This window comes from Rutilus rutilus, assembly GCF_951802725.1.
Source record: "Rutilus rutilus genome assembly, chromosome: 12".
Lineage (NCBI taxonomy): Eukaryota > Metazoa > Chordata > Actinopteri > Cypriniformes > Leuciscidae > Rutilus > Rutilus rutilus.
This window is the reverse complement of record NC_140217.1, coordinates 1,433,250-1,450,749: the sequence shown is the minus strand read 5'-3', so window position 1 is coordinate 1,450,749 and position 17,500 is coordinate 1,433,250. Positions and strand designations below refer to the sequence as shown.

The window sequence follows — 17,500 nt, the reverse complement described above, 5'->3', positions numbered from 1 at the left end:
TGAATGTCAGCTTGATTGTTCTGCTCAAGATCAGGATTTATTGAGTCCACATGTCATGCAAACTATAAACTCTTCTAACCACAGGTCGAGATCTGTCACTCCAAACACACAACTCTGCGATGATGTTTGCGAATGTTCGTTGGAACGATGCTTTGGGGAAACACACCCCTGATTGGTCGGCTTTTATTCCATATATCACGAGACGGAACATCCAGAACAATGCTGTGTTCTGGGATAAACACACACGCTGCGAGGAGATCCGGTTCTGACGCCTGTACTGAACTGTGATGGGCAACATCGAGCTGTGCTTGAGCATCCTGTGCCTTTAGTGTCTCGTCTTCCTGTTTTTGGTTCGTTTACACGTCTTCGGTCTGTATTGTGTTAATATTTCAGTCGAAACGCTCCAGAGTTCGTTTGGAAGATCTTCAGTCCGCTTTTTTGGTCCGGATGGCAGCGTTCACACTTACTCAAGTGAACCGCACTAACAGAGCAATCGCGCTAGAGTTTTAATAATCCAAGCAAACATGTCAAGAGTGAACACAGCCTAAGAAAAGGGTTTTTCTAAGGCACAACCTGGTGTGTTTTACAGGTGTGTGTCTGTGTATCGTCGGTTTTTCAAATGTTGTTCATCCAATCAAAATCAGTTTTATATTAATGTTAGTAAATATATTAGTTTGACAGTTTTGAGTCTGAATAATCTGACCTGGTAGTTTGTGCAAAACAAAAAAAGCATAATCAAATGAATCCCCTGAAACCGCGATATAAAGCTAAAATAACTGTGATTCGGTGTGTGTTCGTCCCGCCCAGCCCTTCGACCGCTGTTTTATTGAGGATTTTCCCTAGGAAGAGTCGCTGCCGTGACGTTTGATGCTGCCGCCAAATTTGTTCATGCGCTCTGAATCATTTAAAGAGGAAAATGTGCAGAATTCAAGCAGAATTTCTTTCTCCCCCTTCCAGCCCTCACTCCTGTCAGATTACTGTGAGTTAGTAGGGAAACAGAGACAGCAATCTCACACGATCAATATCAAACAAATGTATTAATCAGAAGGAGAGATGCACACTATCCGTCTGTGAGCCTACCTGAGGCATTCTGCTACTAACCAGAGTGTCCTGAAACACTATTCTACAGAGAAAACAGAAAAAGCTATCGTCAACCTGGACACACACACACACACGTCCAAACACTGAGACACACACACACACACACACTCCGGCGCACACAGAGCCGTGTGAATCTGCACAACTGAGATGACAAACAAATCAAGCGATTTAATTTACTGATTCAATTGTAACACGCTTTCATTCACGTGTGTGTGTTGTGATTTAAGTCTAATTCAGAATTAAACGGCTCTGTGTGGCTTCAGTTTTCACACGGTAAAGCACTCGGAAAAGAGAGAAGGGAAGAGAGAGGAAGTGAAAAACCAAGAGACAGGAAGTGTCATACTTACATACAGTTCTGTAGCTCCATAAAACCCATCCTGGTACACCACACTGAGAGACAGAAAAACAAAAATGACAGCAAAGAGAAAGGAAGGAAGAAAGAAAGATGGAAGAACAAAATAAAAAAAATGGATAGGGCGCCATCATGTGGCGGTCGAAGTAAAAACAAAGGATGGCAGGACAGATGTAGACCACGGAAAAGAGAAAGTGAAAACATTAATTCACACACATGCAGTGCATTTGGTCATTAAACAGAAAAGAAAATGCCACTTTGATCCAGTTTCATTACATAATAACAGATTTACACTTATTAAACAGCATATGTTTGGAGAAAATGGCATTTTTGGTGTCATTTGAGTGACTCTGATTGCATATTTACATCACTGTGAGCAGAAGCAGCATGCAGCATGCAGACACTAGAGTAATCACATCTGCTGCATCTGTGTTCATGAGTGTGTTCACGAGTGTGTGTTCACGAGTGCGTGTTCATGAGTGTGTATGTGTGAGTGCGTGTGTTCATGAGAGTGTGTTCATGAGAGTGTATGTGTGCGTGCGTGCGAGCGCAGGTGTTACCTGTGATAGGCCTGTGTGTGTGTGTGTGTGTGTGTATAGGAGTGTTACCCAGGATAGGCCTGTATGGTGGGCTGGGGAACAGCGGCTCGTACGGCCCCGTACACCGGTCGGCCCCGGCCCCGCAGGTTATGGGCTCCTCTGAAGGAGAGCGTGTGTGTGTGTGTGTGTGAGTGTGTGTAAAAACCATTACGCCTATGGAATGTCCTCAAAAATCACATAAACATGGCTGAGTGTGTGTGTGTGTGTGTGTGTGTGTGTGTGTGTGTGTGTGTGTGTGTGTGTGCGCGTGTGTGTGCAGGACTGTTACCCAGGATAGGCCTGTATATATGTGTGTGTGTGTGTGTGTGTGTGTGTGTGCGCGCAGGACTGTTACCCAGGATAGGCATGTGTATGTGTGTGTGTGTGTGTGTGTGTGTGTGTGTGTGTGTGTGCAGGAGTGTTACCCAGGATAGGCCTGTATGGTGGGCTGGGGAACTGCGGCTCGTACGGCCCCGTACACCGGTCGGCCCCGGCCCCGCAGGTGATGGGCTCCTCTGAAGGTGGCGGCGGCTGAAGCGGCGGCTGCGGAGGCGGCTGTGGGATACGGGAACCCTGGAACTACAGGAGCCACAGGATCATTCACACTCAGAGTGGCTTCAGGTTATTCACACGGTTTCTCAATGCTGAAGGTCCTTGCACACCGAGTCCGAGATTCTCGTCCGAAATTTACGCACGTTAAAAAATAAATACGAGCTCATGTTGTGTCAATCACGTTTACACATTGGCTCCGAAACCTTGGTCCGTCTTAAAAAAAAAAATGGATCAGGTTCAATTTTCAGCATTTTTCACATCCGTGTTTTGGACACTTCAGAGCCACCGAACGACGAATACAATTTCGGACCTTTAGATTGAAGAATAAACGAACGAACGAACGAACTGGGAAAGACAGAGCACATCTTTGTGGAAAATGAGATGCGCAGTGGTCATCTTACTCAACCAGCACATTTTAAATAGAGGGACCGCACCACCCAATGCACAATAAATAACACATAACATCACAAACTAATGTCATAAACTAGGGCTGTCACGATTCCTCGATTCAATTCGAGTGCTTGATTAAAAAAAATCCTCAATTGCAAATTACCCACGTCGATTAACCAGTAAAATACCAGAAGTGACAGAATCTGCATTATTAGACCGTTTTTATAAGGCTGCACTATATATTAAAACTAGGGGTGTCACAATATACCGCAATACAAAAATGCAACAATATGTATCGTGTATAGTTCACCCAAAATAAAAATTACTGTCAGCACTACATTAAACTACTATATATAATGTATAATAATGCAATGGGGGAATATTTGTGTGTCCTGATAATGCCAAATGTTACCAGTAAAAAGTGGCCTACATTATTTTAAATATATCTAGTCAGTGAAAGAGATCAAGCATATTCTTCTAAAATAATTCTGTTTTCAGCTTCAGAATCATGAATATTGTTATTCTGGTGTCTCTATTGTCCTGTGCTTTGGGTTTCCAGCACCAAGTCCAAGACTATTCATTTACACACACAATGTAAAACCAAATTTAGCATTTTAAATCAACAGTACATTTTTTGTTAACCTTTTATCATATGTCTTGGAGTATCGCAATAATATCGTATCGTGAGTGGAATGTGAGTGGACATGAGGGAATCGTTACACCCCTAATTAAAACTATTTAAAAATCATACTATAGCATAGTATTATTATTAATTCACAAAGGCTGCGATTCAATGAAATAATTCAATGAGAATACATCAATATATGTTTCTAAATATGCTATCACGAGTTTACATGTTTTGATGTCCACATGTTCTCGTTCACGAAATTACAGCGGCTGCATCACTGCTATTGTAAAGAAGTTTTCAAATATTAAAGATTAAGTGAACATTTGAATTACATGTCATTTGGTCAATATTAATCCAGGGTTTGATGATAAATGCTGCGAGTGCGAAACCAACAACTCCTCTCTGGCACCCTCTGCAGGCATTTATATACATAAGTTAATTCATTATAGTATGTATATTATATTATGTATTTTAAGAGTGTTTTTCTATAAAACTATATGACTACTTGCTTTTAATACTTTATTTGAATCCAATAGTATTGCCTCATTGTTATTAAATGTGTTTTCAAAGTCTTTTTAAAGGTTATTGTTTGCTTGGGTCTATATTTATTACCACAAAAAATATTCGATTAAATAATCGTCAAAAAAATTGACCAATTACTCAATTACCAAAATAATGGTTAGCGAAAGCCCTAGTCATAACCTATTAAAATATTTACTATTTACATATTTTCATATCATTTGATTTTTATCGTGTGTATTTGTGGACACGAGTAACTATTGTTTAAATGTCTTTAATGTTTCTTGTGCAGTCAAAGATATGGCAATAAAAAGTGCTGATGGTTTTTTTTCACTCTCCTAACAAAACAACAAGCCAAAAGTAATAACAATTACTAATAATATTATAATAATTGTTATTAATAAGTAATAACAAGTAATACGTACAACAAGCCAAAAGTAATACAACAAAAGTATTTGCAGGAATCTCGAGTATGACGAATCGCACAGTCTTCCGTACGTCATCCGTCTACGCTGACTGGGATTTCTAACGGTTTGATCCTCTCATCCTCGATATCAAAAACACATCCGGGTGCCTTCATGAGTCCTCTATACATGTGCTTTCGGTTATTGGAATGATTTTGATTATATCGTTGGAGGTTGATGATGACGTAGTACGAGAACACGAGGAGGCAATATTGCATATCGAGAAACGGCCGTCGTCTCAGATCTCAGATCAGAAAGATGAACCTTCATTTGTACGGGGTCAAACATCTCACCTGCGTACAGCTCCGGTCCGTACATCGCGCCCATCATGGGACTCAGTTTCCACCCAGCTGCATCCAAACACAGAGAAAAGCCTCCGATTATCTGCATGGCTTCATTGCTAACAACTGAAGAAGAACTCAAAAACCGTGGTGAGGTGGTTTTACCGTAGGGCAGTGTACTGAGACCTTCTCCGTTAGCATACGGGCTAACCAACTTCTTATTGGTCATCACTCGAGCCGTAGCGTTATTGACCTGTTCAACAGAGACAGAATGAGAATCTGATCAGAGACGAAGAAGAAAAAGCACTGGTGCATTCAAAACTAGAGCTGTTTTAATCCAAACGTCATTCTGCAAACAGTTAGAGGACTAAATATGTGAAGATCACTGAGAATTACGATATTTACATGTAGTGAAGTTCACAGATCACCCAAATCTCAAAATAAAAGACATTCGATAATCAATTCTTTGAACTATATTTACAGCAGAAATTGTGGACTCATTGATATTCCCTTATATTGCTTCATGCATCAAAAAACTCCCACTGATTTTCAAACATTCAACACAAAAACCCAGAAATCAATGCGTAAAAGCAAAATGAAAAACAGGGCATTCCATTGCTAAAATGGAGGAGAGAGATAAATAGAGAGAAACAAAGAGATCACACATGACGAAATCAATACACTGTGCACAGCTCTTAGCAAAATCACATTCAGCCAATTACAGTCCATTAACCAGAAATGAGCATATCAGCCAATCAGCAAGCATCAGATGCAGCCTATGGACCAATCCAAATACTCTGCAGCTTAATCCCGCCCCCTCGTGAAAACAACACATCATACCGAGAGAGAAGGGGGGGGGATGTTCAGAAACAGAGGGATGCAGGAAAGAAAAGAAAAAAAGAGCCAGTCGACATTCAATGGAACCACAAAAACGGGAGAAGAAAAGAGGGAGACAGACAGACAGAGAGAGAGAGAGAGAGAGAGAGAACAATCCACCCAATCAGAAACGTCAAACTCAAAAAGCCATCCAGTTTGTCATGAACAAGTACACCAAAGTGCGTCAAATGAAAGGAAGCCTGTGATTGGTTGTTGTCAGACCTTGTGAGGAGTGACGGAGTTTATGGGTGAGAGAGAGAGAGAGAGAGAGAGAGAGAGAGAGAGAGAGAGAGAGAGATGCATATGCTACATGTCACAATAAATGAAATCATGAAGACGGAAAACACCGGCAGGCATCAACACGGTTCTTTCACACGCTGAAGACCAATATGCAAACACCGTCACACACACACACACACACACACACACACTCACACACACACACACACACTGTCCATAACCAAAGACCAAAACAAGCTTGAGTCGCTCATCCTCACATGAATATAAGGGCAGAAATATCGTCTGAGGAACAATTTCGATGTGTGTGTATTTAGGGACGTTTTTGGCTCATAGGCTGTGCAATAATCAGCAGATATCTGGGCCTGAACTGGTGGAAGCGTGATGGAGTGATCCAAACAATCACAAATGAGATGAAAGATGCATGTTAGGGCCGGGCGCTATGACCATAAGACATGTGTCAATCGGTCCGAGAGACCCGTCCGAGAGTGGCATGATCTCCAGATGATCCTCCAGAGTTCGGGTTGCACCGCTGTTTGTAAGATCTTACTCTAAATTATAATGCTAGTCCACATTAGCTTAGTTACTAGCTAGTTTTTAACTAATTCTCTACTTAATTTGGTTACACTATTAGTTCTTAAGTCCGAGAGTAGCTAGTCAAAGGAATGCAGTCACGAAATATACCATTACTACCTTCAATGATCCAATCACAGCCTTCAAACTCATGAGCAGAAGTTCTATCCTTATTAAAAATAGGTTTACACTGAAATATAATACTTAATTATGAAATAGCATTGTATTTTTATGACATTCAGCAACTCTATTTAAAATTAAGGAGGAAAAAATACTGACAAAAAACTAATGAAATCCGATACAGCAAATCTCGACTCCTTGATTGCTTGTATTGATGCAAAATGTAAACTCTTATCGCTTGGCTCTAATGTGCTGAACGCGACTATAAGGGATGAAGATATTATAAACATTAACATCATGACTTTCTGTGAAGCTGCTTTGAAAAGCGTTGTGAACAGTTTTATTCCAGCCATTAGTCCTGGTCAGAGGCTTGCATACTTATACGTAGTTACATTTAAATTACAGCCGGGTTCAGGATACACAATGCTTTTGTCTGTTACGATAATCACGGTGTCGAATTATGCGATTTTGAATCCTTGTGTCGTGGACAAGAAACATGTCAGACTACACGTTGCTTCCCGACCAATCAATCATCGCTAGCCGTTTTAAACGGTGTGCGATGGAAACTAGCGTCCGACTTCATTAGTGTGTAAACAATGGTTGTACTAGCCTAATGCTAATTCAAGTACTCACCGCCTCTGCTATTGTTCGCCAGCGTTTATCCCACCAGCGTCCACCGCATAATTCCACCTAGAAGCACCAATACCATCGGCTCGCTTTCGTTTCGGCATGTTTGAAAGCTGTGTACGGATCAGCTTCTGTGCTCCTATTGGTCGATGTCACAGATGTGATGGAAAAATTAAACAGGCTAGTGTTTCTGTTGTGATCTTGCACACTGCACTGCAGACGTTGGTTGTCGTCCACTATGACACACTATTCCAGATGAAAAGCAATTATTGCATCTCGATGCTAGAGGTTTGTACATCGTCTACGATAATATCGTAATTGCCGTTTTAACGATGTGCAATACGACATTATCCATGTCTCTCACTTTACAAAAACACACCTAGAGAGCGCACACATACACACCGTGATGTTGTCCAGTAGGCTACAGTAGTGTGCAGTTAGAGCGCACGCTTTCACTGTATGATTTAGTCTTATTAAAATACATTTATAATGCCCTCAAAATTCAAGATATGGGGACAAAGATGCCCTGTATGACGTTTTCTTCACACTGCGTCTCTGAGCAACAGACGGATGCATTTCATTCCTGAATGAATCATCCATTTGAATGAATCGGCTCAATGAATGATTCAATGACTCGCTCATTAAGACAGTCAAATGCTTCGTTCCTGAATGAATCATCCGTTTGAACGAATCGGTTCAATGAATGATTCAATGACTCGCTCATTAAGACAGTCAAATGCTTCGTTCCTGAATGAATCATCCGTTTAAACGAATCGGCTCAATGAATGATTCAATGACTCGCTCATTAAGACAGTAAAATGCTTCGTTCCTGAATGAATCATCCGTTTGAACGAATCGGCTCAATGAATGATTCAATGACTCGCTCATTAAGACAGTCAAATGCTTCGTTCCTGAATGAATCATCCGTTTGAACGAATCGGCTCAATGAATGATTCAATGACTCGCTCATTAAGACAGTAAAATGCTTCGTTCCTGAACGAATCATCCGTTTGAACGAATCGGCTCAATGAATGATTCAATGACTCGCTCATTAAGACAGTAAAATGCTTCGTTCCTGAATGAATCATCCGTTTAAACGAATCGGCTCAATGAATGATTCAATGACTCGCTCATTAAGACAGTAAAATGCTTCGTTCCTGAACGAATCATCCGTTTGAACGAATCGGCTCAATGAATGATTCAATGACTCGCTCATTAAGACAGTCAAATGCTTCGTTCCTGAATGAATCATCCGTTTGAACGAATCGGCTCAATGAATGATTCAATGACTCGCTCATTAAGACAGTAAAATGCTTCGTTCCTGAACGAATCATCCGTTTGAACGAATCGGCTCAATGAATGATTCAATGACTCGCTCATTAAGACAGTCAAATGCTTCGTTCCTGAATGAATCAGCTTTCTGAATGCATCGGCTGAATGAATGATTCAATGACTCACTTATTAACAGTGACTTGCTGTCACCTACTGCCAGTTTTAATTTCACATCAATATCAATATTCAACATTTTAATGTTTAAAACATTATATTTTTAATATGCTTTTAGAAAAACCATGTGTAAATTGCGACACCATTGCTGAGTATTTTCTCCTTAAAACTGCAGTGAAACAAAAACACGCTTTGAAATCGCTGGTGTTTCTGACGTCACAAACTACCTTGTAACCAATCAGATCAACGTGTGATCATCAACCAGTGGATCTCTGAGCTGAGTGAGTGAGTGGAGGCGGGGCTCATTTGCATATTCATAGAACCGTGCATACTAAATGAGCCAAGGGTGTCGAGTTACATTCAAGCTATTTTAAAGCATGAAAAACTTTGCTTTCAATGGAAAAACTTATAAATATGTCATCTGGGTGATCAAAGATGAGTTTTAAGGGATAAAATTATTGACTACAGAGGGACTTTAAAAATCTATTTAAACTTAATGGAAAATATCATTTTGGTCACTGCAGCACCACACACAACATGAAGAATATCAAAACTTTAATAGTCTCTGTCCACGGCCGTCCTAAACCTGCAAAGGTACCAACACAATAAACACACTCAGCAAAATATCATCTAATCAGCTTTATTGATATGATCCCAGAAAATAGAGATATAATTTGTCAATATCGCACACCTGACGCCCATTGTCATTTACGAATCACGACACCCTACGAGGATCCTGCTGATATAGTGTAGTCTGAACCCGGCATAAGTTTAATGGTGCATCTCAAAAAATATTATTAAGCATTGTGAAAGTTGTAACTCGGTGCTTAAACACGGCTGGTGCAACCGGCCTCAGGTCTGGCTATAGCCAAGTGACGCAGATTCCACATCATTCGTCTGTTAAATGATCTGATATGTTGGTTTGCACCCATTAAGTTCCAAATTAAAATTTGTGACCCATATTATAGATGTGTACGGTTGATCCGAGACTCTGGTCATAACGCCCACCCCCCTAACGAGAGCTCATTAGAACCACAGGATAGATAATTGGATGGATGGATGGATGGATGATGATGATGATGATGTGGAAGAGAGAAATGGAGGGGTTTAGTGTGACAGTCTCATATCAGCCATGTCAGTGCGTGGGAAAAGTGTTAATGATCATGAGAGCAATGGAGAAAAGAGGAGCAATGGCGAGCACTGGGGAGGGAATATCATTTCTGTCAGTACTCTGTGGTCCTTAGCGACTATAATAGACATGATTTCATAAAGCTCTTTTCCCCCATGCCTCTGATGAACAGAATATCAGGACAGACCTCAGGGAGGAGATGCGATTGCGCTAGCCGCGAACAGACGCCACTAGCTGGATGCGCTCGGCCAAACTTCGTAACGAGGACGAGGGCTGCCGTCGTCTCCGCAAGGGCTTTAACGCATCTCTGATCCCTCAACAAGCTAATCAGTGCAAAAGAGCGAAAGACCACAGTTTGTAAAGCTGGGGAGGGCTGGAGTTTAGATCTCAGGGGGTTTGAGTTGGTGGGATTGATCAGGGATGAAGCCGTACATACACAAACTTACCATGAGCCAGGAAACGGCGTGACGACACGCGAGCAGTTACCGTGGAGACTGACAACAATAACAACAACACAGAAATCGTCAAGGGAACAGAAAGGAAAAAGGAGAAAAATGAACCAAAAAAAGAAGAAAAAAGAAAAAAAAGAAGAGCAAACCAAAGAGAAACAAACCAAATGCAAAGAATGAGTGAACAACTAGAAAAGAGGAGAGGAAAACAAAAAAGCAAAGTCCAGTGAAGAACTCAGAAGTCTTCACCGGACGTGGGGAAACTCTGAGGCAGACATTCACACGGACTTAAAACAACAACAAGACAAATCTTCAGGTGATCAAATCTGTTGCTTTAGGAGTGCTAAAGAGCCTGCAGCCGCATTCGTCTGTGTCATAGAGGAGGAGGAGAAAGGGACGAATGATTAGAGGAACTCGACAAGCACACACACACACACACACACACACACACACACACACGTAGTGAAATGCAGCACAGAGCGAATCTGCGACTGAGTCAAAAAAGCTTTACGGGCCAAAATAGAAGCAAGTTGACATGGAGGTACGTCTAAGAGAGCAGTCTGTGAGTCTAACATGCCGGACTAATGACATCACCCAGGGGAGGGGCCTAGACAGTGACATCAGAGGGTTTATAAATAGACACAGGGACAGGAAGTGATGCAACAGACAGGAAACACAGTGAGAGTGCAGACTGGCCAGAGAGAGAGAGAGAGAGAGAGAGAGAGAGAGAGAGAGAGATGAGTGAAGAGGTTGATGATTGTGCATCGCTCTCTCCACAGATCTGCTCTCCAGAAAACACAAACAAACATTAGGGTGTCATTACATACAGCAAAATATCATGATAAATATATTTCAATGGCATTCAAAAAAGCAAATCCAAATGATTCCGTTATATATATATATATATGTGTGTATATAAAATGCTGCTGCCTATTAAACCCGTTTCCCGCTTTCCAATGAATCTGATGGTCTGAAACTAATCAGACTCATGCAAACCCAAATGAAGCTGTCGCCGCTGCGCTCCCATGCAAACAGCCACGACACCAGGGGGCGCTAGAGCAACAGGCATCATGCATCTACACCAGGGGTGCCAAACACAATCAAAGATGCTACGCTTAGAAACACAGCTTTGGTTATATGGGTAGAATATTCCCTTTTTTTGTGCTAATTAAGCAGAACATATGAACGCTTACGTGTAGAACCTTTTTATTTGCATGCAGCTTTTGGTTCATGTGCACATTTGAAACCGAATCTGTGGACGACAAATGAAAAATGTTACGAGCAAAGAATCCCACAAAATCCTCTACTGAATGAGTCTTGCATGCAGAACATGGATGTGGTTTCAGAGCGGCTCTGGACTGACTGAGGAGAGGGGCACTTTTAAGAGGACTTTTTCCGATGTATATTTCCTAATCACTGATTTCACATGTGAGTATTTATGCATTTTATTAGTTTTGAATGCAGGGCTATCTAACAAATAACAAGGAAACTTAACAAAAAATATAAAATACATTCAGATACTTCAGCTAAACATCTCAAGAGTACAAATGTTGTCTGATTACATTAAAAAAAGGGATTTGAATGGAATTAATAAATCTCGTTTCACCACAGTACTGGTTATTAAGTGAGTGATAATGTACACTACCAGTCAGAAGATTGGGATCAGTAAGATTTCAAATGTTTTTAAAAGAAGTCTCTTCTGCTGTCCAAAGCTGCATTTATTTGATTAAAAATACAAAAATACAGTAAAAACTGTGAAATATTATTCCAGTGTAAATCATCTGTTTTCTATGTGAATATATAGTAAAGTGTAATTTATTCCTGTGATCAAAGCTGAATTACTCCAGTCTTCAGTGTCACATGATCCTTCAGAAATCACTCTAATATGACGATTTGATGATCAAGACACATTTATGATTATTATCAATGTTGATTTTTTTTTTTTTCAGGATTTTTTGATGAACAAAGTTTGAAAGAACAGCATTTATCTGAAATAGAAACTTTTGTAACACTATAAATGTATTTACTGTAACTTTTGATCCATTTAATTCATCCTTGATGAATAAAAGTATTAATTTATTTGATTTCTTTCCCCCAAAAATGAAATAATAAACTTTTAATAATAAACGTTTAATGTTACAAAAGCTTTCCATTTCAGATAAATGCTGTTCTTTTGAACTTTCTATTCATCAGAGAAACCTGAAATAAAAATGTAAATAATTGGTTTTAACATTGATAATAATCGTAAGTTTCCTGAGCAAATCATGATTTGTGAAGGATCATGTGACACTGAAGACTGGAGTAATGATGCTGAAATCCAGCTTTGATCACAGGAATAAATTACACTTTACTATATATGAAGAGTTCAGATGCAAAAGCCTCAGTGCCATCTGAAATTTTCTTCTTGAATTATCATTTTTATCAAGCTTGTCTATTTAAGTTCAGTAATTGCACTTAAATAGCAATGAAAATGACCTATTAATTGTCATTTAAGTTAAACTACTGAACTTAAATATACGAGCTTGATAAAAATGATCATTCTAGAAGAAAATTTCAGATGGCACTGAGGCTTTTGCATCTGAACTCTTCATATATATTCACATAGAAAACAGCTGATTTACGCTGTAATAATATTTCACAATATTACTGTTTTTGTTTGTATTTTTAATCAAATAAATGCAGCTTTGGACAGCAGAATACACTACTTTTAAAAACCTTAAAAATCTTACCGATCCAAAACTTCTGACTGGTAGAGTAGCCGACTGTACATTATTCCCCTTAATAAACAGCTACTTACCATGTAAAAAACAAGATCAATGTGCAATACTGTATTATTTTATGATCATACTTGTAGAGACGGCAGAGAGACGGAACGAACGCAGCTTTACTAACGGGTTTCCCAGCTGAGCGGTCGGTTATACAGCACTGGACGACGGTCACTGAAACAAAGAAAACATTCGACCCACATGACGCAACATTTCCGGCAGATTGGAGTTTGACACCCCTGATCTACACACTAACATTACCATTAGTCCTGATTAAAACACACTTCCCAATTAATTTAGAAATAAAAATGACTTAGCCTGAGGTGACAAAAAAAAGAAAGGATAAAAACAAACCGAATGATTTCCCCCGGTCTATGAGACACACACAGGCAGCGTCTCGAGGTCATGCAGGTGGAAACCCCTGGAGGAGTTCAAGAACTATTAAAACACCCAGAAAAACCAGCACTGCAACACGCTGGGCCTCACGAGGGGAAACACACGCGGCTCCATGCAGCACTCGACCGCTCACACACACACACACACACACACACACACAGCAAGCAACAAGCTTCGTCTCATCTCCCAGATTCATAGAACAATCTACAAATGCACTAAAAAACAAGTACACAAGCATCTGAAAAGTGAGCCGTTTTCTCACAGTATGCACACGAATGCCATATAAAAGGGTACAACACCAAATTTGTGAAAAGCATTCAAAATCATCGGACAGTCCTCAAGTGTCGTAAGAATCCAAGCAAATGTTTTATGAACAAAAAAGCCATTCAAACCAGGAGAAACAGAGACAGCATCAAACGCACGCATGTGATTGGCTAACTGTGAGCATGCTCAGTACAAAACATGATGAACTCAAAACAAATAAACAAATCAATGAAAATAAATCACATGCTGTTAATAACCAACACTCAGCCAGACAACAACCAATCCAAAAACAGCCGAGAAACTCAGAATCTACAGTGGACTGCAGTAGAGATGCAACCATGCATTGCTAAGCTCACACACACACACACACACTTCCCATAATGCCACACACACACAGCTGAGCATCTTCCAGGACACATTAGGTCAGTTAAGGTGTGAAATGGGAACATCAGAAAGAGAAAGACTCTCACCTCGATCTTCCGTCCCTCCACGATGGTCCCGTGGAGACGCTCGCGCGCCTTCTCTGCATCCGCACTCGTCTCGAACGTCACAAAACCAAAACCCTGGAGCACCACGGAGAGGAACACACACACACACATGAGGCGTATGACCTCTGAAACACACTCGGCTTAAAGGAACGATTCACCCAAAACTGCTCTGAGCGTGTAGAGCACGAAACCAGATGTTTAGCCGAACGTTCACGCGGTACAGCTGTACAACAGCAGCCTGACAGTATTCAATGAATCATCATTTATTCCCACACAAAAGCATCATGTGACTTCAGAATATACATTAGTAAAATGGACTGCTATGGGGTTTTTTTGTTCTTGGAACTTTTTTATGCACATGTTGGAATAAAAATGGAAATGCATGATATGCAAAAACTCAAAAAAATAATATATATATTTTGAGCAAAAACTCTAACATTTCTATTATTGATAATTTGCACCAACTTCCCCGGAATTGATGATTTTCTTTTCTTGAACACATGGGAATGTAAACGCTGTTTTATTTGCAGATTCTTTATGCAATATTAACATTTTGTGCTTCAGTTAAATATGAAACGTTGGATGCAAATGTCAACAGAAATCACATTTTATTATATGGTGCTTTTAGTTGTTTTTGGAGGTAGTCAGTACAAGTCACCATCTGACATCACTGAATTAGACAGAGCGTTCTCCTAAACATCATACAGAATCACGACGAGCAAATGATGATTTTAGCCCATTTGGGTGAACTGTTCCTTTACTGTAACAACATCTAACTATATTCTACATTATATTTTATATATAAATAACATATTTTTCTAAAATATATACATGCATGTGTGTGTATTTCTATATACAAAATAATTATACACAGCACACACTCATATATTATGTAAACAAACTTTTATTTTGGATGTGATTAATCGTCGCCCAGCACTAGTTTACATGCATCTGATTGAAAACAGTTTCTTACCTTTGAGCCCCTCTCATTGAAAATGATCTCCACATCCAGAATCTTTCCAAATTGCTAAAATACCAAACACACACACACACACAGAGAGAGAGAGAAAGAGAGAGAGAGAATGCTCAACATAAACACACAGCTGTTTGAGTCATGCTATTATAAAAGAAGAGCTGCATTAACAAAAACGACCCATCACTGAACGTACTTAAGCTGGACTGTGACGCAGTTTTCTTCTAGAAACAAACTTTGCTGCATTATTTTCCTGTTATCTCTATAAAGCTGCTGGGAAACACTCTGTGTTGTAAAAAGCGCTGTATAAATAAACAAAGGTGACTTGATTCGACTAATAATGTCGGTCACCAGGGGGCAGAATTGTCCCTTTTACACGTCACAGTTTGTTGTTTGTAAAAGCATCTGATGAATAAGCCGTAAAAAGCCTGCATTACCCCGAACATCTGCCGCAGGTCCGGGTCCCGGAAGCGGAAGGGGATGTTGGACACATGGAGGCGTTTCGGGGTCCCTTTGGCCTCGGAGTCTTCACTGCCCGAACCACCGGCAGAAACACACTGACCGTCCGCCTGAGGAGAGCCGTCTGACAGCTGGCACACACACACACACACACACACACACACACAAGGATATTAGGGTTGGAAGAATATTAAATATTCAATTGAATACTTGAGGAAAGGAATCAATATGATTTCAATATGATTTCAAACAATTCAATTCGAGACGACTCTATATTGGGCAAATCTTAAAGTGACAGCAGCCGTCTGCATAACACTAATCAAACAATAACAGAAAGAGAAAATTCACTCGTTTTTGACTGAATAACTCCTGTAACTATATTTGTAATGTATATTTTACTCAAAGTGCGGTGTTATTTTACATTTGATTACAGTTCCTGAACCTGAATAACTCTTAAATAAATATTAAAACACTATTTCAATCGTATCTTTGTTCAATTGTAACTTGTTTTGCGATTGCTAATTCTTTGTTCTTTTTTAATGTCTGAGAGTTTACCCGTCTTTAATAATGCTCGAGATTTATATTAGTTCGGCTAGTCGTTGTTCTACGGTGTTTTTAAACCACAGGCGAACGTTCCTTGCGTGAGTGTTCTTTAGCCTGTGGATTTGTGTTCATGATATTCAGCTACAATTAAATGGTTTGCAATATGACTAAAGGTGAATGATATCTTTGTGTTTTTGTTTTTACCTTATTGGAATCAAAATTAGGAATCGGAAAGAATCGATTGGCAGAATCGAAATTGGAATCGTTAAAATTCAAGCGAAACCCAAACCCTAATGAATATGCAAATCACAATGGTTCGCAGTTCTAGAGGAAGTCGTTCGACACGCGTGTTGTTGTTCCAGCTGGCCAAATTATTGTTTAAATTAATAAAATTTTCGCTAACTGTGATTTGTATATGAACATTTCTGAAACGCATAACTTCATTACCTCTGATAACAGATGACGGTCCTGAGTAATATTAATTAACTACATGTACTTACTATAGGGTTAGGATTTAGTTGAGGGTTAGTTGCATGTAATTATGCATCATTTACTGTTATTACTATGGTAAGTACATGTAATATATGTAACAAGGACACTGTAAAATAAAGTGTTACCCAGATCTCACTAAATTGTAATGGACATTTTCTGTAAAGCTGCTTTGAAATGATGTGTATTGTGAAAAGCGCAATACAAAATAAACGTGAATTGTTTCGAATACACAAAATCACAATGGTTTGCGACAGTCCGAGAGGAAGTCGTTGGACACGTGTGCTGTTGTTCCAGCTGGCCAATGGTGCGAGAGATCAGATGTCAGCATTTGCTCAGAAGAGCTTTAGCACTTACTTGAGTGCTGGGGTTGGAGATGGGGGTGTTGCTGATAACTCCTGCCGGGGCCTCGCTCGGACCCCCCGCGGGGTAAATTGAGCCGCCCCCGAACTCCAGCGCCAGGCCGTTCTGAGGGGGAGGAGGTGGAGGGGGGGGGAACGAGGAGAACGGGGCGACGACACCCTCCTGAGCTCCCATCGAGTCCTGTGAACCCTGAGGACAAACACACACACACACCGACAGCGTTAAACACCGAGATCCACCGACTCGGACTGAAAAACAGCTCGATTAACACAGGAAAAGTGAAATCAACTGGAACGGAGAGAGAGAAAGAATTCCTCCTCTCACGGATGAGATGATGCGACAGAGCCGGAGAGAGATTACGTTTCTCTCCTTCCTGGTGACGAGCGGATCCAGCAGCTGTTCAATATTAATGAGGCCCTCATGCATAATTTAGCGCAC

At 40.2% G+C, this 17,500-nt stretch overlaps 1 protein-coding gene across 5 annotated transcripts in view; it reads right to left on the bottom strand.

The window, feature by feature from the left end:
- rbfox2 (RNA binding fox-1 homolog 2) overlaps positions 1 to 17,500 on the bottom strand; it is a 47,255-nt gene that overhangs the window by 6,534 nt on the left and 23,221 nt on the right. Inside the window, exons 2-10 of one of the 5 annotated variants that reach the window (XR_014629350.1) lie at positions 17,057 to 17,251; positions 15,646 to 15,798; positions 15,209 to 15,262; positions 14,218 to 14,310; positions 5,031 to 5,118; positions 4,878 to 4,934; positions 2,457 to 2,610; positions 1,449 to 1,491; positions 1,081 to 1,123 (exon numbers count right to left, since the gene is read on the bottom strand). Coding sequence is in view for 3 of the 5 variants with exons in the window: in XM_084424966.1 (XP_084281092.1) it covers positions 1,449 to 1,491; positions 2,457 to 2,610; positions 4,878 to 5,118; positions 14,218 to 14,310; positions 15,209 to 15,262; positions 15,646 to 15,798; positions 17,057 to 17,251 (933 nt within the window). In the remaining 2 variants the exon portion in view is untranslated. Of the gene's footprint in view, positions 1 to 1,080; positions 1,124 to 1,448; positions 1,492 to 2,456; positions 2,611 to 4,877; positions 5,119 to 14,217; positions 14,311 to 15,208; positions 15,263 to 15,645; positions 15,799 to 17,056; positions 17,252 to 17,500 lie in introns of all 5 variants that reach the window. The other 4 variants (XM_084424968.1, XM_084424967.1, XR_014629351.1 and 1 more) reach the window with 4 other exon arrangements.